General features: G+C 48.6%; 7 protein-coding genes across 12 annotated transcripts; 3 read left to right on the top strand and 4 right to left on the bottom strand.

Annotated features, from left to right (window-relative positions):
• Positions 1 to 79: 79 nt before the first annotated feature.
• On the bottom strand, positions 80 to 1,289 carry LOC108153156. Its single transcript, XM_017282959.2, has 2 exons — positions 1,098 to 1,289; positions 80 to 1,041 (listed from the first exon to the last, which is right to left on the bottom strand). The coding sequence occupies exons 1-2, from the start codon at positions 1,125 to 1,127 to the stop codon at positions 178 to 180; spliced, it is 894 nt and encodes a 297-aa protein (XP_017138448.1). The 5' UTR covers positions 1,128 to 1,289; the 3' UTR covers positions 80 to 177.
• A 1,046-nt stretch (positions 1,290 to 2,335) lies between these two features.
• On the top strand, positions 2,336 to 4,988 carry LOC108151560 (protein ecdysoneless). Its single transcript, XM_017280230.2, has 2 exons — positions 2,336 to 3,049; positions 3,121 to 4,988. The coding sequence occupies exons 1-2, from the start codon at positions 2,743 to 2,745 to the stop codon at positions 4,905 to 4,907; spliced, it is 2,094 nt and encodes a 697-aa protein (XP_017135719.1). The 5' UTR covers positions 2,336 to 2,742; the 3' UTR covers positions 4,908 to 4,988.
• Positions 4,980 to 5,736, bottom strand: LOC108151564 (5'-3' exoribonuclease 2 homolog). The gene is made up of 2 exons (XM_017280239.2): positions 5,385 to 5,736; positions 4,980 to 5,326 (listed from the first exon to the last, which is right to left on the bottom strand). The coding sequence occupies exons 1-2, from the start codon at positions 5,695 to 5,697 to the stop codon at positions 5,055 to 5,057; spliced, it is 585 nt and encodes a 194-aa protein (XP_017135728.1). The 5' UTR covers positions 5,698 to 5,736; the 3' UTR covers positions 4,980 to 5,054.
• Positions 5,737 to 5,845: 109 nt separating this feature from the next.
• LOC108151559 (xylosyltransferase oxt) lies at positions 5,846 to 9,659 on the top strand. The gene is made up of 3 exons (XM_017280229.2): positions 5,846 to 6,807; positions 6,876 to 7,036; positions 7,209 to 9,659. Exons 1-3 carry the CDS (start codon positions 6,105 to 6,107, stop codon positions 8,985 to 8,987), a joined length of 2,643 nt encoding a protein of 880 aa, XP_017135718.1. The 5' UTR covers positions 5,846 to 6,104; the 3' UTR covers positions 8,988 to 9,659.
• On the bottom strand, positions 9,553 to 10,973 carry LOC108151563. Its single transcript, XM_017280238.2, has 3 exons — positions 10,812 to 10,973; positions 10,043 to 10,733; positions 9,553 to 9,987 (listed from the first exon to the last, which is right to left on the bottom strand). Exons 1-3 carry the CDS (start codon positions 10,858 to 10,860, stop codon positions 9,894 to 9,896), a joined length of 834 nt encoding a protein of 277 aa, XP_017135727.1. The 5' UTR covers positions 10,861 to 10,973; the 3' UTR covers positions 9,553 to 9,893.
• Positions 10,974 to 11,420: 447 nt separating this feature from the next.
• LOC108151561 (cytochrome b reductase 1) lies at positions 11,421 to 16,805 on the top strand. 6 transcript variants are annotated; one of them, XM_017280233.2, is made up of 6 exons: positions 11,421 to 11,561; positions 11,654 to 11,758; positions 13,273 to 13,616; positions 15,616 to 15,825; positions 15,901 to 16,264; positions 16,326 to 16,805. In XM_017280233.2, the coding sequence occupies exons 3-6, from the start codon at positions 13,316 to 13,318 to the stop codon at positions 16,498 to 16,500; spliced, it is 1,050 nt and encodes a 349-aa protein (XP_017135722.1). In that variant the 5' UTR covers positions 11,421 to 11,561; positions 11,654 to 11,758; positions 13,273 to 13,315; the 3' UTR covers positions 16,501 to 16,805. The 6 variants fall into 6 exon arrangements, with proteins under 6 accessions (XP_017135722.1, XP_017135721.1, XP_017135723.1 ...); XM_017280232.2 differs by having other exon boundaries at positions 11,421 to 11,758; XM_017280234.2 differs by having other exon boundaries at positions 11,421 to 11,758; positions 13,276 to 13,616.
• On the bottom strand, positions 16,551 to 20,890 carry LOC108151558 (adenylyl cyclase X E-like). The gene is made up of 11 exons (XM_017280227.2): positions 20,726 to 20,890; positions 20,526 to 20,666; positions 20,314 to 20,467; positions 19,805 to 20,258; positions 19,018 to 19,737; positions 18,741 to 18,956; positions 18,439 to 18,682; positions 18,007 to 18,365; positions 17,550 to 17,953; positions 17,309 to 17,494; positions 16,551 to 17,239 (listed from the first exon to the last, which is right to left on the bottom strand). The coding sequence occupies exons 1-11, from the start codon at positions 20,813 to 20,815 to the stop codon at positions 16,914 to 16,916; spliced, it is 3,294 nt and encodes a 1,097-aa protein (XP_017135716.1). The 5' UTR covers positions 20,816 to 20,890; the 3' UTR covers positions 16,551 to 16,913.
• Positions 20,891 to 22,152: the final 1,262 nt, after the last annotated feature.

Raw genomic sequence — 22,152 nt, forward strand, 5'->3', positions numbered from 1 at the left:
TCCAGAGATCTACGGCCGACCTTGGCTTCGTCGAAGTTCAAAATTTGATTTAGAGGCGAATAGTGAGACACACTCGTATCTGCGGTAAGGTACACTTCGATTCTTTATTTATTGATAATTTTTACAATCGTCGCTAGCAAATACAAGTCACGAAATACACCGAACCACCTTCAGGGCTCAGCAGGTGCCCAAAACACAGGAGGATTGCTCGGGCCGGTAGTAGGTGCCGTCGGGGCACTGCATGTGCCGGAGGCTGCCATTCAAGGCCGAGCAGTAGTAGTACTTCCTGCAGTCATCCATGTCCGCCATGAGACCCACGTGCTGGCAGCTGCTGGGCATCACCGAGAAGTCATTGTCATTGGGGTCAACGACCTCCCCAGGCTGTGAGGGAATTTGGGGCAACGTGTTGGTGGTCGAGCGGCAGACAAAGTCCACAAAGGTCTCTCCGTCGTTGCAGCGATGCAGCGAGGGATAGATGACGATCGTGTCGTTCAGATTCTGATTCACCGTCGACTTGCAAACGTAGAAGATGTTGGAATTGGTGGGCCATGGGGCCACGTAACCGGCATGGGGACAGTGGTACTGGCTCTGCAGGCAGACGGGATCTTGGAGCGTGAGCGTGCACTGTCCGGTGCTGGCATCGAAGGCCTTGTCGTTGCCGCAGTCGACGGCAGCGGCCACCAAGGTGGCGCCCACAAAATAGCACATGTGATACTTCTGGCAGTCGTACGGATCCGGGAAGATGCCCTGCGAGGTGCACTGGAAGTTCCCCTCGATGCCAAACGGATGGCAGGGTCCCGTGTCGTTGGTGCAGGTCCCCTGCCGGGCATTGCAGTAGTAGCCATTGGCCACATCACACGATTCCACGGGAATGTTCACCCAGCCATTCGAATGGCGGACGCAGGTGGCCAGCAGCTCGCAGGACTCGCAGATGGGCCCAGGCGTCTGACGGCCCTCGCAGGAATTGGCCTCCCGGGGCTGAACGCGTCGTGTGGTTACCACGGTGGCTGCCATCATCAAAGCGAGAACATTAAGCAGGAGCTGGAATATAAAATGTGATTAGTGAAGCTCTAGGTTGAAGATTGAGGGGATTTTACCAAGCTCAAAAGGAATTTCCTTTGGAACATGATGACGTTTTCTCTTTGTTCTTTTACGTGTGCGCGTCTAGCCTCAATGAGTCTCTCGGTTTGTCTGTGCAGATAGGGCCCCAAGTGGCAGCAATAAACGAGGAACACAGAAATATCAGGTCTTAAGATAGCACGCAGAGAGTCTTCTTTATATCTGCGGTTCGATGCGTGTTTGTTTGCCTATCAACTTTCGAAAGTTAATAGAAGTTGGGCAAAGTACCAAACCAATCACAGCAGCAACAACTACCGAAAACTGAAACTGGAACTGGAACTGGAATGCCGCAATGAGTAAATGATCCATATTTACCCCAAAAAAACAAATGTGACAACTTCTGACCCTGTCTTCTATCTTCGTTCGCGAGAAGTGTTTGTTTAATGGGTAAATAATAGTATAATTGGCTTAGAAACAGAGAAAGGCAGAGAAACGCAATGTAGGGCACTTAGAAAATGTTTGCATGCTAATATTTGCTTAAATTTTTACGAAAACACCTCCCGGGCAAAAAACAAAACAATTTCAAATTCAAATATTACCGCCAAACGGTAATACAAAACGATAGAAAGCTATCGATATATCGAAGTTTACGTACATCCCGAGATAGCGCACGATCTGTGTTTTTTGAACACAGCGAGAAACATCGGGTACGCAAACATCGATGTTTTGCGGTCAATTCGGGATATTTTAGCCTCGAAATTTCATCAATCTACTACATATAATTTTTGGTGGGTATAGAAACTTCCATACGCAGGATTTTTCAATTTTTGCTCTTTCAATTCGTGCCTGAATTCATATCTGTTAAACAATTTCCCTTTGGCGCGCAGCTCTACAGATTATCCAGTCGATAGTATCGAAGGCCAATTGTTGGTACTTGCTCTCTTTTTTGTAGTGGGATTTGCTCTCTTCGTACAAGCTTACGGTTTACACCTTGACCGTTTTTTTAACCTTATTTTATAAACAATCCACTAAAAGGCAGCCATTACAATTGGACAAACTTGTAGATGATTGATTTGTCAATCGGATAAAATCATATGTTCAGTGCTGAGAGGCCCGACTAGCTAGTAATATTAAGCCGCATCTCAAAATCTGGGAATATGATTTCCGATCATGGACAGAGATTAACCCATATTTAAATACCACACGAGCATTCAAGAATTTTAGCGCAGTTCAGGTGTATCTTTGACCTATTTCTTTCCCTCTTTCGTGGTTTTTTTTGCAAGTAAAACGGAAGGATGGACTGGATCAGCAAGAAGAATTTATAAAAAGTATTAAATTTTGCGGTTTAGCTCGAGTGGTGCACGTGTTTAAATAAAGGGTGCTTAAGTGGGTTAAGTTCATTTTTCCAACAACTTTTCCTTTTTCGAATAAATAAAGAAATTGGCTTGAATCACAGGGAATTTGGAAAATAATTGGCAACAATTATTGTATGACTCATTCGGTAATCGTCGTGTCTGCATTTGCTTTGGGGTACAGCGGACAGCGCCCCATCAGTCGCCCAGGATACACACATCCATTGGCCCACGCGTCGCCTACGATCTGAGTCACAACACAAAGGAGCAGCAGGCACATTGGGTGCAGCACCAGCAACAACAGACAGACGAGACGAGACGAGACGAGACAATGACTTCAAAGAAGACAAAGCCAATCCCTAAGTATAGGAAGCCGGGCAATTTAGAATTTGTGCGAGAGGATGACTACGTGGAGTACTTTATATTCCCGAAGTTGCCCGATAATCTCACGGATGAGTTCCAAGTGAAGGAGAAATTGTTGCGCATCAAAACGGAGATCATGGAGATTGTCAGAGAGCTGGTCGTTCAGCGGAGCTACATTTGGCACAAGGATGAGTTTCAGCTGCAAGTGCGTACTGGCAGTACCTTGGAACGCCTTCTAAATGATGAAACCAATGTGGCGGAAGACGACGAAGATGGTATGACGGGCCCGCCCCATTGAATTCTATAAATAGCCACAAATATCAATCAGAATGTTCTTTCTCTTCAGGGGATCTGCCACCTCATTTGCACGGGGTAACCCACTACGGCGACAACATTGGCGACGAATGGTTTATTGTGTACCTTCTGTTGGAAATATCGCAGGCACGCGGTGAATACATTGCCCGGATCTGCGATTCCGATGGGGAATTCGTGCTAATCGAGGCGGCCGATGTCCTGCCCGACTGGGCCTCTCCCGACACCTGCGAACAGCGTGCCTACATAGTCAACGGTGCCCTCCAGCTGCTGCAGAACTCGGCATCCACCAACCCTGACAAGCCCATGCCCGTGCCCATCGCCTTGCAGCGTATTCGTCTCAATCCCAACCTGTATCGCTGCTCCACCGATGTCCAGAACGTACTTAAGACCCGGCTCAAGGAGTTCCTGATTGCCATGCCCCACTACTCCATCCATCGCCAGATCGTGGAGGTGCCGCACAGTGCAGCGCAGCTGCTGAAAACACGCCCCCAGCTGGTGGCATCAGCTGTGAGGGCGTTCTGCGATCGCGACACCGAGGACATCAAGGCGTTGAGAACCATGAAGTTTTTCCCACCGGAGGCATCTCGTGTCCGCACAAATGTCCGATTCACCCGCTGTCTGTACGCCATGGTGATGCACAACCAGTACACGCCGGAAAGGCGACTCGGCTGGAAGATCGCCGACGAAGTGAGCCAGCCAGAGCTCCACAAGGAACAGATTCTGGGCGTTAAGTTGTCGTGCGGCCTGGAAATCCTAGCCACCCAAGCCCAGCGGGCAGGAGATTGTGCTCTGGAGGATCAGCCTGCCTGGCGGGCGTATCTAAGGAGTCTCGAGGGCAAAGGCTACTTCCGGGACAACATCGAGGGCAGTGCGGAGCACACGCGCCTGCTTAGCAAGGCCCAGGAGTACTTCAAGGGAAATCAGGATCGGTTCCGCACCGCCAAGCGCGTGGGAGCCGAGGTTCTGGCGCTGATGCTGCACCCGTCCGATACGGCTTCAGTGGCACTGCGCGATGAACAGAACAATCTACTGCCAAGCGATAAGGATGATTGGCTCAGTATTACCGCCCACGATCTGGATGCTCTGCTCCAGGATCGCTACGGACCGAACAAACTCTACAAGCCAAATGGCGATATGGACGCCGAAGAATTCACGAAGCAGCTGAGCGACTTCCTGGATCAGCAGTCCAACTTTGAGGGCATTGAACACGCCGGAGGCGAAGCCCCCGACTTGGACTCCGATGATGACGAGCCGGCGCTGCGGCAGCCAAAAGCATCCACGTCTCAAGGATCGCAGCTCAGAAAGAATCAATCCATGCGCAAGGCCTGTAACCGCAACTCATTGATCCAATCGGAGGAGGCGGATAGCACACACGTGAGGAACTTCCTGGACTTTGTTATCCCAGAGGACAACTGGGACTCCAACTCCGAGATGAGTGACTACGCGGATGACGACGATATCGAGCGCAACTTCGATGCTTTGTCCAGCTCAAGCACCGGCTTCCCGCTGGATCGCAGCATCCAGGCGTACATGAAGAAAATGGATCGGGAATTGTCGCAGACCACCATTGGCAAGTCCTTCCAGGGCAAAAAAGCCGCCACCCAGGCAGATGAGGATGATTTCGATGACATTGAGGACTTTGAGCCCATCAATATAAATGTTAACACGCTGAAGAACATGATGGACAGCTACAAATCGCAGGCGGGTGGCGCAGGCCCGGTCTCCAATCTGCTCAGTGCGATGGGTGTGGGCATGTCGGCGGCAGCGGCAGCAACACCCGAAGACGATGCCATTGATCTATCAGAGTCAGCCGTGTGAAAGGGTAGTAGGATGGAAGCATACAGGTATCTTGTATCATTATGTCGTTAAGCGAAATGAATTAAAAATATGTATATTATATGTATGTGTATAATTGATCAAACATCAAACATCAAACATTGAGAGTACTTATACTAATTTCGATTGCTAATCCTTGGATGCAGGCACAAAGTTACCGTAGTCCCGTCTGACCTTGATCGGTGGCTGATCTCTGCCCTGCGAGTCGTTGTGCGAGTATCGTTGATCGAAGGAACGTTTGTGGCCGCCCCCACCAGCACCACCACCATGGTGGTGGTCATCCCCACCGCCACCACTGCGCTCATAGCCCCCGCCGCCATCTCTACTACCGCCTCCATGATGATGGCCACGATCTCTGCGCTGATATACATCGTATCTGTTCCGATTGCGATTGTGATTGTCTAAAAGGAAAGGATACACAACTTTATGCAAAGGAAACCACTTTTGGACTGGACGTACCTCTGTATCCCCCCCTATCGTTATTGTGATGGTATCCGCCGCCTCCGCCTCCTTCGCGCCTGTGCCAGCCACGATCTCCGCCGCCTCTGCGATTGCTATTGTATCGATTGTTACCAGAGTATCCTCCGCCACCACCGCCCCCACCGCTCATCCAGTTCTCGACTATTGGCGGCCCGGCCACTGGCTTGCTGCAGTGTGCCATAAACTCGTCATCGTCTTCTGTGTAGCGCGAGCCAAACTCAGCTTCGCATTCCTCCAGGAAGTTCAGATCCTTTTCGGGCAGACGATTTATTTTACGATTCGGATCGACCATATTAACTTCTAGTGGTGGCAGTTTCTAAATATATCGCTGATGGTGACAGTTTCTCAATATCGATGCTGTTATTGAATATACAATTAATATCGTTGTTGCGTCTTACAGCACCCGCTCTGGGGGACTAACAGTGCTAGTTTTGCGCCTAACAGCACGCTGTGGGCGAGTGGAAGGAAAAGCACGATAAATTGCTAGACTGCGGGTTGCGGGGGCGTTTTTATTAAAGAAAAATGCCATTAATTAGTCAAATGTACATATCCAAATGCACCGACATCCAGCAATAAGCAGTGTATCATGCCGCCGCATCGTGGCCACAGTCAAACGCAAAGAAATAGCAACGCACACAACCTGTACGACACCACGCGAAGGAGCAGCAACAGCAGCCGCAGGAGGCGACTTCAGTAGTCATGGAGCAATCGGTGTCCGCACGCTGGCTGCGACGATATCGGCCGGTTTTGATCATCCTAGTCCTCATCTTTGGCATCCAACTGTTCCTGGCCTACAAGTCGGTGGACATTGGTGGTGGCAGCGGCTCCGGACTGGACGTGGACGCCGCCCAGCGCTCGCAGCGTGATCTGGCCTCGAATCCGGTGATAGCGGAGCCGCCAGAGAGCCTCCCCCGTCCTGCCAGGCTAACCGCCAATCAACTGGGCTTTCAGCCCGAATGTGATATCCAAGCCAAGGAAGCAATATCGGCGCTGCAGCGCGCCAAAACGAAAGACTGCCGCCAACATATCGCACAGATCGCCTGTTCCATACAGGCGGGTCGCTTCTATGCCATCCAGCTGAAGAGCAGCTGCCCGTCGGGCAACCACACAGCCAACGTGTCCCTCGGCTGTTATCGCGACGAGAAGGATCGACGCCTGCTCGGCGGCTACTACACCAGCTTCAAGAACTCCAATTCCCCCAATCTTTGCCTGGAGCTTTGCCTGCAGAGCGGCTATCCCTATGCCGGTGTGCAGTATGGTCGCGAGTGCTTCTGCGGCTTCGATACTCCGCCCAAGGCCGCCAAGCTGCCGGACTCCAGTTGCAACATCAAATGTCTGGGCAATGCCAGAGAGATCTGCGGAGGCTTCTATGCGATGAACATCTACGAAACGGGCATTGCCAGTGAGTACAGTCGAGTGATGGTAGTCTTTTAACTGGACTCGACACTAAACGAACCTAATCTCTTGCAGAATTCACTGCCCAACTGGCGGCGAGCACCCCACCGACGGGGGCCAAGCGCGTGCGGATTGCATTTCTGCTGACTATCAATGGCAGGGCGCTGCGTCAGGTGCATCGACTGCTGAAAGCCCTGTATGCACCCGAGCATGTCTACTACATACATGTGGACGAGGTAAGTCCGAATTCAAAGTCAATGACCGGATTCCGGCAATTAAAACGTGCGCTCGCTCGACGATTCTGCCAATTTGCACAATTTAATGCTGGACATTTGTTGTTGTAGCTGAAGGCTGGGATGAATTGCTATGAGATATTCATTTGACTGGGGCTGGGGGGTTTTCTTTTAGCGACAAGATTATCTGTACCGCAAGCTGCTAGAGCTGGAACAGAAGTTCCCCAACATCCGCCTGGCCCGCAAACGCTTCTCCACCATCTGGGGCGGGGCCTCGCTCTTGACCATGCTGCTCCAGTGCATGGAGGATCTGCTCAAGTCCAAGTGGCAATGGGATTTCGTTATAAACCTAAGCGAGAGCGATTTCCCCGTAAAGACGCTGGACAAACTGGTCGATTTTTTGAGTGCCAATCGGGGCAGGAACTTTGTGAAGGGCCATGGCCGGGAGACGCAAAAATTCATCCAAAAGCAGGGTCTGGACAGGACCTTTGTGGAGTGTGACACGCACATGTGGAGGATCGGAGACCGCAAGCTGCCCGCCGGCATTCAGGTGGATGGGGGAAGCGATTGGGTGGCCCTCTCGCGGCCCTTTGTGGCCTATGTGACGCATCCCAAGAAGGAGGATGAGCTGCTGCAAGCGCTACTTAAGCTATTCAGACACACGCTGCTCCCAGCGGAATCGTTCTTCCACACGGTCCTGCGGAACACCCACCACTGCCACACGTATGTGGACAACAACCTCCATGTGACCAACTGGAAGCGGAAACAAGGATGCAAGTGCCAGTACAAGCACGTGGTTGACTGGTGCGGCTGCAGCCCCAACGACTTCATGCCAGACGACTGGCCCCGGCTGCTGGCCACGGAACAGAAATCGCTGTTCTTTGCCCGCAAATTCGAGCCGATTATCAACCAGGCAGTGCTCCTGCAGCTGGAGGAGTGGCTGTATGGGCCCTATACCAGCGAATATCTGAACCTCCATGGGTACTGGCAGTCGCTCTACCATCACGAGGATGTGCATGGATCTGCGGATGACCTCGCCAGATCTGTGGGCGACAGCCTAATGCGCCTGGCTGGCAGTCAGGCCAGGGTCGATCCTCTGGAGTTACTGGAGCTCACGCACTACCTCCACCGGGATCAGTACAAGGGATTCCTAGTGCGGTTTAGTGCCAGGAGGGCCACCGGGCAGGATGTGCAATTGGAGACGCGAGTACGACCCGTTCAGCACGGAAAGCTGGCGCGGAATGCTCGCTTCAGCAAGAGATTACGCAACTTCGAGGTCTCCACGGACTTCGACCAGAAGGAGCAGGTGGCGCGCAACTTTGGGAAGCTGTTGGGGCCACAGAGTGACTTGGTTCTCAGCTACACGTACCAGGGATCGACGGACTCCGGGGCCGCCTCACACTCGTACAACCTCACGCTGCTCTGGATCGATCCCCTGGGTCGCCTGCAGGACTTCAACGAGCTGCATGTGGAGGACTCGTCCACCGATCTAATCAACCACTCAAAAACCCTGCTCAGTCATCCCATCACACCTGGTGTATGGACAGCGAAGCTGATTGGACGCAGCTCCATCTACGCGCAGCTCAAGTTCCTGATTTCCCCCATGGCCTATGGGAATGGTGAGCCCCTGGAGACGACCCCAGAGGCGGAGAAGCGGAACGGTGGCCTGGGCATAGCCCTGCCGGACGACTTTGAGCTACCAGTGGAGTGGCAGCAGCATCTTCACACCGACGACGAGCAGTTCTCCCTGCGTGAGGAGGCCTTGGCCAACGGAAAACTCACCGGTCCGCCGCTGCACAGGTGGATTGACGATCTGGTGGGTAAATTCTTTCAGCTCAGGGAAAGCTGTGTGGTGGATGCTGGCACAGAACTGTCGCTGCCACTGTGCAGTGACGCCCCCTGGAGCTCGCTGGCCCCCGATCCCAAGAGCGACGTGGATGCCCTACTCAAATGAGGGCAAAGCTCTTCTCTTATTAGGTCCATTGTATTGCCATTAATCCATTTTGTTGTTATTAATTTTCTAGTGTAAATACCTTTTCATGTCTCTGTGTGTGTATATCTCAAAGTGCAACAATCTACAGATTCAGATTCAAAACTCAAAGAATTACTCAATTTTTATGCTCAATGCACCACCAGTAGGGTTTTTTTTCGTAGTTTGTGATAAATGTGTAAACTTGAAACTAATCGCCATCTTGACTCGGACACTCGGCTTGGGGAAGCAGCAACAGCAACCCCTTCCAAGTGCAGATCCACCTCTTTGTTTTTGCTTTTTAGAGCATTTTGCAATATTAAATAGCCATTAGATTAAGTTAATGACGAAACAAGGTCGACGTCCGTCGCCTGCTTTGTGAATATGCCGCAGCGCACCGGACAGAACAGGACAGAGACACTCTTCCCCATCCATTCCACTCGCAGAGTGGGGAGCTTGCAACCAAAAATTCGAGATATAAATAAGGTTTAGCTAGATCAAATTCCGCAACTAAGTCATAAGATAGGGTCGTCACTATTAACTCTCGCTATTAAACTCTGTAAGCTCTGTGTATTCATGTAGTTTCTTCAATTTTTTGATTCACATATCAATATGCAACGCCAAGTTATCCAAAATAAATGAGCAATTCTACATGTACTAAAGTGATCGGTCGGTGAATCGGTATTTCGGCAACAATTTGTGTAACCAGCACCAGAACAGTGGTTCATCATAATCATAATCTATCTTCATCTGTTGTTTTGGGGGTCGGATTTCTGGACCGGACCTTGCTTTGCTCCTTCCTTGCAGGTATTCTATGAGTTAAGTAGGTTTAGACTTAAATAGACTTAAAGCCAAGGCTATTTGTACTGCCGTTTGCTGCTGGAGCGCACATTAGATGCACAGATCCTCATCGGGATCCTCGTCATCGAAGTCATCATCGGCATCGGGTGTGTAAATTATGTTGCCCTCAGCAGGCTCGCTGGTGCTGAAATGGCAATATGTTTAGTTGAGAGACAGATCGGAGTTCGATGATGGCTCACCGTTCGTATGGCAATGTGAGAGCGTTACGCGCCACTACTTCATCCTCGTCCAGTTCTATTTTGAAGGTGCTGCTGGCCGGCTCTGCTGTCTGATCAGCCTCCGGCGATGGCTGCTTGGGCGAACCAACTGCTGCTGGACCGTCCAGAGGCGTCACTTGAAACTCTGTTTTGGTGATCCGGCACGCGTAGCGTTTGTTGGACACCCCGCCGCCGGGCTTGCGCGATATCAGCGATAGCAGAGTCTCCGACTCCAGGCGGAGAATCAGCTCGGCTAGATACTCGCAGCCGGCGAGGATGTACTGCGCATGGTGATGCTGCAAGTGCTGGGGCGAGGCCCAGAGGAACACACGTCGCACGTGCTCCGAGCGACGCAGCCTATTGAGGAAGCTGAAGATGTACGCGGGTGTCTGGTAGCACAGCAGGTCCGCCAATGTGGGCAGTATGACATTGTATTCGGCCTTTGTGCTGCTGGTCCCCGTATCCGTGGTAGGACCGGATTTGAAATCCGCGGCTTCTCCAGCCTGGTTGTTGTTGTTGTTGTTGTTGCCGCACTCATTCAGCAGCGCCTCGTAGCTGGACACGTGCCTCAGATTGCCAATTGGCAGCGTTTTGATTGTGCCCGTCTCCTGCCCCTGCTCGTGCAGCAGGCTGTCAATGAACCTAAGGGCAATGCGCTCCCGATTTAGTTCATCTGCAACGAGGAAAACGAAAAGGGAATGTGGCGGCTGCTTATGCACTTGGCACACTTAATTTGTTGGTTGGGGCTCACCTATTATGAAGACCACCTTTTGTTTGGTCACCAGCAGGTTGGAGAGCATTATATGTGCATTTATTTATAACTATTTATGTGAGAAATCGTACAAAAATTGTACACTTTGCTTTGTTGTTGTTCAGACGATGCGATTTCTGTTAGCCAAGAGGCGTTAGTGTGTTTTGTAAGCAGCGATATTTTACTATCACATGCTGCCAGCAATTCAGAGTCAATACAAGCTAGGTTCGAAAAAAAAGTGCCAGAATAGCTAAAACCGGAACCATAGGGTGAAACTGGAAATGGAGGAATGTCCCAGTGGGAATCGGAGTGGAATCATTTTGAACATTTTTTAAATAGTCCACTTATAAATGCAGCTATTTATGATATAGCCTTAAATATGCTAAAGCGGCATCAGTGCTGCACAAAATACCAAAAACGAAGGGTCACATTGATTCTGGCTCGTATAATCAGGGCTGGAAAATAGATGTTACTAAAAGTCTGATTGGGAAATGCTAATTTAATCTTGTTAAACTTTTGAATGTTAGTTAAACTGAGAACTCATTTTTAAATTTTTCGGCGAAATGTTGTTTCTTTGTCTGACCCTCGAATTTTTCTGTCGTTCCAGCCCTAGTATGTCTGTGTCCCGCTTTTTTCCAAATGAGTGAGCAAAGCAAACTTGTGCGAGCATTTAGACCATGAGTGGATCGATTTGTAACTTGAAACCCTTAGAGAGTGAAAGCCACCTGACCTTGCACTTGATTTGATAAGGTAAATAGCCGGTCAATGAATTCATGACGTTGTCGTAGCTGCTGCTGACGTCGCGAAATCTTGTTTTTTTTGTGTGTGTTATTTTTTGGCAGCATCTAGTGTTGTTTTGATTATTTGTGTGTCGCGTGTGGTCCAGCAAAACGTTTACAAAATTAGTCAAAGTATAGTACATATTGGACGCTGACTAAGTTTGAACTGTAAGTACTGCCCTACATATACATATTTCTTATCCACGTATTAAAATGTACGAAAGTAGAACGTTGTCTTTCGCTATCTTCCATATCCAACAAGTGGTTCCCAAGTAGCTGTGTGTGTGTGTTGTATTACTGTTAGAAAGCGTTTGCGTGTGCGCTTGCATGAGTTTTGAATGTTTGAGCTTTCAAACAAAAGCTCTATTATTGTAGCTTGCAGTCAGCAGGCACAGCAGGCACCCAGCATGGAAGGGCGGGCTCAACAGAGGGTGTAGGGTGCCGCCGCCCACGCAGCAGCCTTTGCAGACATTTTCACTGTTTTTCCTCCCATATGGCAACGACAGTCATTCGAACGCAATTCGTTCAACAAGTAGAGAGTGTCGCAGCAGAAAAATTTTTGCATTTTTCCATTGTTCTCCGACAACTTCAAGTTTTATAGAGTGCTGCAAAGATAAGAAGAGCTTAAACATTTACACCAAAAGTGTTATCTGAATCGAAAAGAAAGTAATAAGCATACGCCATGTTGTTCTCCCTGGGTAAGTGCCCCATCATCAGAAATCAGTCAGTGCCCCGCGGAGAGGGTGTGGGTACTCGTGTTAAAGAAGGAACTTCAGATGTATATCACATTATTATGCATAGAACATTATAGTCAAAGTCGCAATTGAAATGCAGCTCACTGACGGACGGGGCATCAATAGAGTAAGAGGAATGCAAAAGGTGCACACCACCCACCTTCACCCCCTTTCGAACAGCCATATCTGGTCTGGTGTGGCATACTAACCAGAGTTTTTCCCCTCACACTCATCTACCCTCGCCCGGACTCCCCCGCCCTTTCATATCCATTTAAATCCGCACTAGTACAAACTAAACAATTAGCTACGCTTTAATAGCACCAACACATTTTGCCGTGCCAGGCAGTAAAAGCTCTTTTCGTGTATACCCTTGAAGGGGGTACATAGTATACAACACGGAATGAAGCATCCCCGAGTCCATTAAGTATACCCAGGAGGAAGTCGGCTGATATAGTCGACACAGCAATGTACGTCTGTGCTTTTTCTCAACGAAATAGAGCCTTAAGAGTGTACGGTAAGGTCCGATTTAAGTCGGACCACAATGTCATAAAGTTGTCGTTGGAAACAAGAACAACATAAATGGTTAGGACTGCTTGCAGTCTAACAAGAAGCCATTTTGAAGAGTCGTCGAGATTCAAGGGTATACAGACTTCGGCGCGCTGAAGTTGGCTTTGCTGCCGTTTTTAAGCTCCGGCGGGCGGCGGCTGGCGGCTGGAAAACTTTAAATTCACTTGCGCATTGCACGTTGAGGCGTTCGGTTGTACTCACTCGTCGTATCGCATCGTATCGTAGGTCGTGTCGCTGATCCCAGTATCGTAGTACCATAGTGCTGTATTTTTTTTAGTAGTGTTGTTGTAGAGTTGCTGTAGTGTTGTGTCTTGTGGCAATTAACCGTTAGCGTTGCATGCCATTTGGTGAACTATTGATTAATCAGTGCCCCCGAACCAGAAGCCACCAACCCAACCACCGACCACACCAGAGTCCAGCAACTATGTCAAAGGATTCGGACATAGAGCAGGCGGCGGTGCCCGCGAATGAAATCAAAGTGGAGCCAGTAGCCGCCACGCCAGAGGAGCAGCTAACATCCTCCGGGACGACCACTGCAACGACAGCCACTACAGTGATCTCCGTGACGAATGGGGGAGGAGAGAAGGCGGCGGCTGTGGCGGAGAAGCCGCCCCAGCAGATGACTGCTGTGGAAGTGGCCGCTGTGGCAGCCTCGGCCACAGTAGCAGCAGAACAAGTGCGCCCAGCAACAACCATTGGAGGCATTGAATTGGCAGCCAGCAAAGGTACAACAACCACACACAGCAACAGCCAGCAGCAGGCCAGACCAGACCAGACCAGACCAGACCAGAGTCAGGGGCAGACAGGTGCAGACAGTGAATGGCTTTGCAATTCGGCTGCAAGTTTGATTAGAGCAAAGTAAAATCAACAACCTGCCAGTGCTACTGCCACTGCCACTGCCAGCAACAACCACAAGAGTTTAGTTTAGTAAAAGTTATAACAAAACGCACAGACAAACACATAAAGAGAGAGAGACCGTTAAAAACTGCATTGCCATTGCCACACCTCCCAACATGCGCCCGCCACGATGATGATCATCATCATCATGACGATGAGCACGACTCGACTTCAAGTTGAATTTCACTTTAGTTTTTCAACAGACATACTCGTACTCACACAGCATATACGATATACATATACATATACCTATACCTATATATACATATTCATATATAAATCTCTTTGCTTTTCTTTAAGTCGCTTTATTTATTTTACTTTTGCTGTCTTCACATTTTTTGTACGCTTTTCCAAAGTCGTCATCGGCGGAGAGGTTTTACTTTTCATCTTTTACGAGTATGTAGATTGTTTCTTTCAAATTTTGCGCACGATCTGTTGCAACGCTTTGCTGATCAGCCCAGACAGACGCCCTGGCACGCCCACTTAACCGTCATAATTAACAATCATAATCATTAATTAATATGCCAATTAATTTCACTTCTGAACGAAAGGATAAACACACAAGCCCGAATCTGGAGCATCGTATTCAAATTTATTGGATAACTGGGGGACACGCGTGCCTTTGAAGCAACGTAATGTCTCTGCCCCATACAGCATACAGCAGCAAGGGGCAATTTACGGCAGTTTACATCTAACAATTTTCCTCACTTTTGATTGAGTTGTCATTTGCATACGAGTATGACAGAGTTCAACATCTGATAAAAGGCCTTTATCGAGGGTGACTGCACCAAAGATTGTAACGTAGTACTACCAAGGTTAATTTGAAGTCTTGGGATACAATTCTTTTAGGGATAGATGGGCAGATAGATAGATAGATGTTTTTCCTAAACACACTTCCAGTCGCCAAATTTCCAGGGGAATTTTTAATTTATTTGCAGGTTTTATGAAGATGCAAGATACAAAATACTCGAACCACGATGCTATTTAGAGCGTGTTGATATCATTCCGTTGGAGGAAGCCTGCTGGATGCTATCTAACAAAAACATACGAATATTTTGACAGAATGTTCGTTTGTTCGTTCGTTCGCGATAACAGAAAGTTTACTTTCTTTACGGCGTCTTGGCAGACACAAATTTTGACTTCGATAGCATAAATAATTGTTGAATAAACAATCGTAAATGTTTACGTGAGTCTTTTAGGAGAATTCAACCAGGGGATTGTAAGTGTAAGAACCGAGTGGTTCCAATAATTCTGTGTGTTTTTTTTAATGTCTAGATCTCGTTCAGGGTATTTATTTATCAGAATCCCAGATTGCAGGCGACAAAGCAGGGGCTTTGTTTCTGGCAAGAGTGCGGCTACTGATGATGCTCCAGATCGAATGTCTGTCTGGCTGTCGGGGAATGTGGCATGTGGCATGTGGCAGGGACTATTCCGCCAATTCCAAGCAACATGTGGGCTATAATCATTGTTTATGGATTATGTAGGAACTACAGCAGCTTTGTAATCAACGAATGTGGTTATCAGCACTGGATTTTATGGTTGTTTTAATCACATTCAGAAGTATAGGCCAGAAGGCAGTTGTAAAGTAAAACCGAATAATTTAAAGATGCAAAGGGAGGGAAAAATGTATGGCCACTAAACAAATGTTGTTGATTGGAAATATGGAAAAGCTTGAATGGAATGCGTGCGTGTGCGTGTGCTTGTGTGTTTAATGATAAGATCGCATAAAAGTGTGGCAAAGGAATGCTCGGAATGCTCGGGGGCATTTGGTTAATAGAGATCTTGAATTCTATTTTTAAGAAATACTCTTTCTTCCTCTCCCTCTAGGCGGCACCAAATCCAACATGGATCCGGCGCTGATCAACTTTAAGGTGCTGTACGTACTGACGCAGCTGTGTGGCCTGACGATGATCGTGCTGGTGGGCACCTGGATAGGGCAGCACTTTGGCGGACTGGGTGGAAGCTCCAATCCCAAGCTGGAGTTCAACTGGCATCCGCTGTTCATGACCATTGGCTTCATCTATCTGTATGGCAACTGTGAGTAGAGCTGCAAGCGGAAGAGGTGCAGACCGCCGACAGCAGACTGCAAACTAAACTCCACTCCCATATCAGCCATTCTGGTGTACCGAGGCTTCCGCACCACGCGCAAGAAGACCCTGAAGCTCACCCACGCCGGCATCCATATGGCCGCCTTCGTTCTAACAGTCATTGCCCTGAAGACGGTCTTCGATTCGCATAACCTGAACAGCCCGCCCATACCCAACCTGTACTCGCTGCACTCATGGCTGGGCCTCTCCGCTGTGATCATCTTCTCGCTGCAGTACGTGGCCGGGTTCGTGGCATTCCTCGCTCCGGGGATAAGGGAGAACTACAAGATTGCCATGATGCCGCTGCACATCTACTTTGGTCTGTTTGGCTTCGTCCTGGCCATTGCAAGCGCCGTCATGGGCCTCACCGAGAAGGCAATCTTTGCAATGTGAGTGGATCTTTGGTTTGTGATTTTCTGACAATGTCTAAAGTATTCCCTCTATCTACAGCACTTCTCCACCGTACTCCACCTTGCCACCTGCTGGTATACTGGCCAATGTAATTGGAGTCCTGTATGTGGTATTTGGTGCTCTTGTGGTCTACCTGGCCACGGAGCCGTCGTACAGGCGTAAGCCCATACCCGAGGACACGGCTCTGCTAAGCTCCGGCTCTGCCAATGAGTAAGGCACTGCTACTCGTCCTACACACACCCCAAACCAGCTGCTATGCTTATATTTATGCTCAAAACTGTGCACAAAACCCAAACGAAATGGAAACCTGATACGATGTGGTGCTCTGTTGACGATTCATGCTGTTTATTTTCGTTGAGATGCATGTTTTACCCCCTAGTATCAACATATATTTAATGTGACTATGTGTAATGGAAAGCTATCCACATACTTATACACAGATTACCAGTTGTGAAAAGACGTCTGCGAGTGCTCAAATCGAACGTATTTAACCTCATATAGAACATTTGCTTATATGAATATCTATGTGTGTTATATATTCTTAATAAATCTATATTAATACTAAGTGAGAGGTGCATGATCGGTTGGCTCCTTCTCCTCCTCCCCTTCTGGGACATCGTCGACATTTTACAGATAATCGATCGTAACTGTCTCATCAATGCTATCTGAGGACGTCTCGGGCTCTTCTTTATTGTGCTGAAACTTCAGGGAGTCATCCAGGTCCACCAGATATGTGGGATAGTTGCCCAAGCCTTTCAGCCAACGTTGCCCCCGATAGGCGCACCTGATGTTGAAGCGACGCAGCACCTGGGCAGTGGCCTCGGCCACCTGGATAGCGCCCGGTAGTCCGCTGCTTGTCAGGCGGGATGCCATGTTAACGGTGTTGCCCCAAATGTCATAGTGCGGCTTCGAGAGGCCCACAACTCCAGCCATTACAGGCCCATGAGCGATGCCTACGGCGATGTGAGACTGCGGTAAGAAATCCGGGTACTTCCAAAAGGTGGGAGGGGGACAGATCTTACCGATTTTCAGGAACCCCCGAGAGCTTTTCGGCAGATCGAGCTCGTAGAAGATATCCGCCACCTGGATTTGGTTCATGATGCGCAACAGATTAACGGCAAATTCGGTCATGACCACAACGGCGTCGTCCAAAAATACGTTACTTTCAAAGCCCTCTGATGATGTTGCCGTTTCGAAGCGTACACTATCTGCGAATATGAACTATTCAAGAGCTTGCTATGGTAAGAAGATGGAACTGCTCACTTGATCTATTCATTGCCTCCGATGCATTCTCTTTTTTGACAGGAATATTGATCGAGAAGTCGGTATAATGTTCCACTTCGAGACCACAGGCAGCCAAGTACGTCCAGCCCATCACTTTGATCTTCTCGATCTTGTATTTGTGGCCAAAGTTCACCAGCAGTTCGTCAAAGTAGCAGATGAACTCGTGCAGCACTCGGATGCCAGCCCGGTCAGCCTCGTAGTTCTCGATGGAGGCGAACATCACGGCCACATTCTTAAAGTTCTCGTAGAAAAGCTGGTCGTTGCGTCGTCGCTCAAGGAAGGTGTTGGCTACATGCGAGGGCAACATGTTGGCCATAATGATCTTTATGGACTTTGTTGTGTCCTCTGTCTGCTTTCGCTTCTCCTCGTAGCGCTCTCGGATGCTGCAAAGATGGTAAGCAATTGTATTTTGGATACGGTGGATGTGGATGCTTACAAAAAGGTCGCCTTGTAAATATACGTGGAGTGACGCTGCTTGATCGAGAGGGCTATAAAGTAGGCAATCAGATACCAGGTGTGGGACCATTCCGCCTTCAGGTTCATATTTGTGGTCTCCGATCGCTCGAAAGCGAATCCGTAGTGGGCGTGGATGGTGAACAGGTGGCAGCTGAGGATGAGCAGACCCAGGCCCATCTTGAAGGCCAGCGCCATGGCACCAAAGTAGAACAGCAGGCTGAGCACAATGATCACCGATTGAGTAACTACCCAAGGATGGAAGCACATCATCTGAGGATCCTCGTCGGCCAGATCCGACTCGATTAACTCAAACTCAAACTCGGCCCTGTTGCACGATAGCTGTGAAAGGGAGTGAGATCAGCTTTGACCACCAGTTAAATCAATGCGAGTGGAGGAGGTTGCCGATGCGTACCACGCCGTTCGAGGCGATTATGTAGACAAGAAGAATGACAAATGCGGAGAGTGGTATGCCGACAAATATCGACTGCTGTTCGATATGCTCTGACACCCGGATGAGCCAACGGTTCAGGAAGAAGGAAGGCTGCCTCATGGGTGTCAGCAGATGGTACTGGACCCACAACTTCTTATAGCCGGCGGTCAAGCAGATGAGCACAAGCACAAACAATATCACAAACAGCTCTTTGAAGTCCATGGAACTGCAAATGTGGATGATTATATGGGATCGAATCAGGTCTCTCAGTTAATTCTGCATACAAAGGCACTGTAGCATTCATGACGGTGATCACCACTGCAGCGATAAGCACAACGACTAGATTGTACTTCATCAGCAGGTCTGGCATTTTCATAAAGGCGCATTCCCTGCTCGAGCTGTGAAAGTGCAGCAAACAAAAGGAGATCTGGGAATTGAACAGTTGATCCTCGCTGAGGTCCTCTCCGTCACTTTTCGGTGCTCGCCAGATGTGGATACGTCTACGGGAAGTATCTTTAATACAAAACAAAGGGGATAAGGAGTGTAGGTGTGTCTTCTCACTGTCCGACCGGCATGTGTTCCACCTCGTTTACTATCGTTTTCTGGGTCATCATCTCAACATCCTCGTAGATATTGCTAAAGCTCATGCGGAACGAAGTAAGCGAGACATCACTTGAATCCTGCTCCTGATCGTCGGACTCTATAAAGTCGGAATGTCGACTACTGACCAAATACGTGGTGACCTCCGCCTTCTGCAATATGAGGTCGTTCTTGGCGTTGTCCGTGCCATCCTCGTATACGTACTCGTCGTTCAGCAGGTTGAGAGTGCGATTGGAGATGTGTACCTTGCCCGGCTCACCCCACATTTCCAGGCGGTTGGTGATATCCACGTCCTTCGACCAGATGTCGTAATGCCACTTGATGTGGCCAATGACCCCAGCGAACACCTCGCCCGAGTGCACACCGATGCGCATGTCGATGTCCAGCTTTCGTTGCTCGCGGACCTCCTGAGTAATGCTGATCATGTCGAGGGCCTGGTCCACGCAGCACCTGGCGTGGTCGGGGTTGTATACGGGAATGCCGGAGACACAAATGTAAGCATCCCCGAGGAACTTGATCCGTAGCGCGTTGTTCCGCTTGGCGGCCAGATCGTACTTGACAAACAGCTCGTGCAGGATCTCGACCAGACTCTGCACATCCAAGGTGTTGGTCAGGTTCGTGTAGTGCACCATGTCGGCTACCAGTATGGACACATCCGGATGGGGTTCCACAAAGAGTTTGCTGCAGGCGGATCATCAGGGAAGGATCATCAGTAAGGGAAGGTAAGGGAAGGGAGTGCTTAAAGTACCGTAATTTCGGGATCTTTTTACCCAGCCGTTCATCCTCGATCCGCATGCAGATGTCCTCCTGCAGTGTATGCGCCACTTTGGCTGGCATAATGGACTCCAGTAGGGCTTTTTCGTTCTTCATAACCACCTTGAGCACAATGCCTTCGTAGACCAACTGATGGCGACTAAGAATAATGCGTCGTACTTGGAATACCCGCATCGTGAAAAAAAAAGACATTACGAGATTCTGGTAAAGGAGATAAATCGCATAGCACAGGAGGTCAGTACTGAACTTGCCCAACCGCCTGTACGAGCAACAAAAGTACACCAGGGATGCGGTCAGCCCCAGGATATAGGGCCTGCCTTTCTCTAAGAACGCAATCGGCAGATAAAAGTAAACAGCAACCAGGACAACGTGATCGTAGCAGGCCAGCAGCGGCTTGTAGCCGCCATGAGAAACTAGCACAAAGGTGTCTGAGTGGAGCACAGATCATATACAATCTAACCAAGAACTGAATCAATTTCCTACCCGTAATTATTAGCAGAAAAACCATCACCCAGCTGGCTATCATGTTGAAGACGTAGTAGTTGCGTTCGAGGTTATCCTTCAGGCAAACCATCATGACCAGTGGCGTCAGAACAATTACGAACAGGTAAGGAATCAATGCGTAAAACCGTACATTCTGAAATCATAGAATATCGTCTTTTCAGATCCAGTGCAGACCGCCAATGGAGCCTCACCTTGACCAGGGTCAGCAGCAGTATAATGTGAACCATCATCAAAAATTCTATGACCATAATAAACTGAGCCGCATTGTTGGCGGCCAAACGCCTCATGTAATGCCACACGCAGCCTTCCATTTGGAGCGCCCGGCACTTTGCCTGCAATGTACGAGCAGATAGCTTGAAATACTCGCCCCGTATTTGCACAGTTCATTTACCTCCAGGTGTCTCCATTCTAGGGTCCGAATGTTGCCCAGCGAGCGGCCGTCTACCACATCCTCATTAAAACTTGGCCGTGGAGAATCCATTGTGATTGTTCTAATATATATAATATAATTAATATTTTGTTTCTTATTTAATTACAAGCTAGAAATAGCTTGATATCCTATAGATATCCGATAACTGAAAGGGCATGACACGCCCAGATCGCCACGAAAATAAAGAAAACCAAACAAAAACATGTTTTTTATATGTATGGCATACTTTTGGGATGTGATAAAATTTTTTAAACTTTTCAGGCATAATTTTAGGCTGACCCAATGGCTTAGAATTTCCACGTGAAGGTCCTCACTCAGGAGAAAAAGGACATCGGAGGATTGTACGTCTAGTCGCAAAGGGAAAACAAAAATTTTTCAAATCGGACGAGAATTGGTGTAGCTATGGCGATTAAGCTGAAAATTAACAACTGAAATGGCAATATCATGGTTGTCCTTGAAGCCAAAGTGCTTGCAAGCGATCGAGGGCATTATTCCGATTACGATGAGTTTTGGCACTCCCAGATCGGACAAGATATGGCGGAGATATAGCGTATTAAATAAAAATCTTTTACAAAATAGCGTTAATAATACATTATCCTTATTGTCCTTGATGCAAGTCAGGGTAGAAATGATCGAGCACATTCTCTAGATCACACGAATGCGGGCCATGCACTGATCGTACAAGACATAGAGGAGGAAAGTAAGTACTTATGAATGGGGAAAACATCCTTGCTCAGGACTCCATCGAGGATGTTAGCCCGATAGCGATATGACAACAGCGCCCAGATCGGCCCATCAATAGTCGAGATATAGCGTGCAGAAAAAACCAGTATTTTAATGGTGTGAAAATTAGAATCTTTGGAAGGCTATATCTCAGACAAATGGGGCCAGATTGGCGAAGGACCTACTCTCCCAGGATCGTGGGGATCCAGCCTGTCGAATGGCATCAAAATCTCGACCAAGAAAATGAGGCCGATTTTTGACAAATTCAATGATGGTTACATCATGATTTTTTGCGAAAACCGTGATAAGCTCGATGTCCTTTTTTCTGATGCCAATCGGTTGGCAGGACTCTCCCGATCACGAAAAGACATGCCGCGCCCAGATCGGCCCATCAATAGTCGAGATATAGCGTGCAGAAAAAACCAGTATTTTAATGGTGTGAAAATTAGAATCTTTGGAAGGCTATATCTCAGACAAATGGGGCCAGATTGGCGAAGGACCTACTCTCCCAGGATCGTGGGGATCCAGACTGTCGATCGGCATCAAAATCTCGACCACGAAAATGAGGCCGATTTTTGACAAATTCAATGATGGTTACATCATGATTTTTTGCGAAAACCGTGATAAGCTCGATGTCCTTTTTTCTGATGCCAATCGGTTGGCAG

This window comes from Drosophila miranda, chromosome XR (genome assembly GCF_003369915.1).
Source record: "Drosophila miranda strain MSH22 chromosome XR, D.miranda_PacBio2.1, whole genome shotgun sequence".
Classification (NCBI taxonomy): domain Eukaryota; kingdom Metazoa; phylum Arthropoda; class Insecta; order Diptera; family Drosophilidae; genus Drosophila; species Drosophila miranda.

Bases quoted from the DNA above. Each gene is read 5' to 3' on its own strand.
- LOC108151559 (XM_017280229.2), top strand. From the start codon at position 6,105: ATGGAGCAATCGGTGTCCGCACGCTGGCTGCGACGATATCGGCCGGTT. The intron at 6,808-6,875 runs GTGAGTACAGTC...AATCTCTTGCAG, and splicing joins CTACGAAACGGGCATTGCCA to AATTCACTGCCCAACTGGCG. The intron at 7,037-7,208 runs GTAAGTCCGAAT...GTTTTCTTTTAG, and splicing joins ACTACATACATGTGGACGAG to CGACAAGATTATCTGTACCG.
- LOC108153156 (XM_017282959.2), bottom strand. From the start codon at position 1,127: ATGTTCCAAAGGAAATTCCTTTTGAGCTTG. The intron at 1,042-1,097 runs GTAAAATCCCCT...TTTATATTCCAG, and splicing joins GGAAATTCCTTTTGAGCTTG to CTCCTGCTTAATGTTCTCGC.
- LOC108151563 (XM_017280238.2), bottom strand. From the start codon at position 10,860: ATGCTCTCCAACCTGCTGGTGACCAAACAAAAGGTGGTCTTCATAATA. The intron at 10,734-10,811 runs GTGAGCCCCAAC...TCCTCGTTGCAG, and splicing joins AAAGGTGGTCTTCATAATAG to ATGAACTAAATCGGGAGCGC. The intron at 9,988-10,042 runs GTGAGCCATCAT...TTGCCATTTCAG, and splicing joins CTCACATTGCCATACGAACG to CACCAGCGAGCCTGCTGAGG.
- LOC108151564 (XM_017280239.2), bottom strand. From the start codon at position 5,697: ATGGTCGATCCGAATCGTAAAATAAATCGTCTGCCCGAAAAGGATCTG. The intron at 5,327-5,384 runs GTACGTCCAGTC...CTTTCCTTTTAG, and splicing joins CGATAGGGGGGGATACAGAG to ACAATCACAATCGCAATCGG.
- LOC108151560 (XM_017280230.2), top strand. From the start codon at position 2,743: ATGACTTCAAAGAAGACAAAGCCAATCCCTAAGTATAGGAAGCCGGGC. The intron at 3,050-3,120 runs GTATGACGGGCC...CTTTCTCTTCAG, and splicing joins GGCGGAAGACGACGAAGATG to GGGATCTGCCACCTCATTTG.
- LOC108151558 (XM_017280227.2), bottom strand. From the start codon at position 20,815: ATGGATTCTCCACGGCCAAGTTTTAATGAGGATGTGGTAGACGGCCGC. The intron at 20,667-20,725 runs GTAAATGAACTG...CGTACATTGCAG, and splicing joins TAGAATGGAGACACCTGGAG to GCAAAGTGCCGGGCGCTCCA. The intron at 20,259-20,313 runs GTAGGAAATTGA...TGCTCCACTCAG, and splicing joins TTTTCTGCTAATAATTACGG to ACACCTTTGTGCTAGTTTCT.
- LOC108151561 (XM_017280231.2), top strand. From the start codon at position 13,229: ATGCCATTTGGTGAACTATTGATTAATCAGTGCCCCCGAACCAGAAGC. The intron at 15,826-15,900 runs GTGAGTAGAGCT...CTCCCATATCAG, and splicing joins CATCTATCTGTATGGCAACT to CCATTCTGGTGTACCGAGGC. The intron at 16,265-16,325 runs GTGAGTGGATCT...CTCTATCTACAG, and splicing joins GAGAAGGCAATCTTTGCAAT to CACTTCTCCACCGTACTCCA.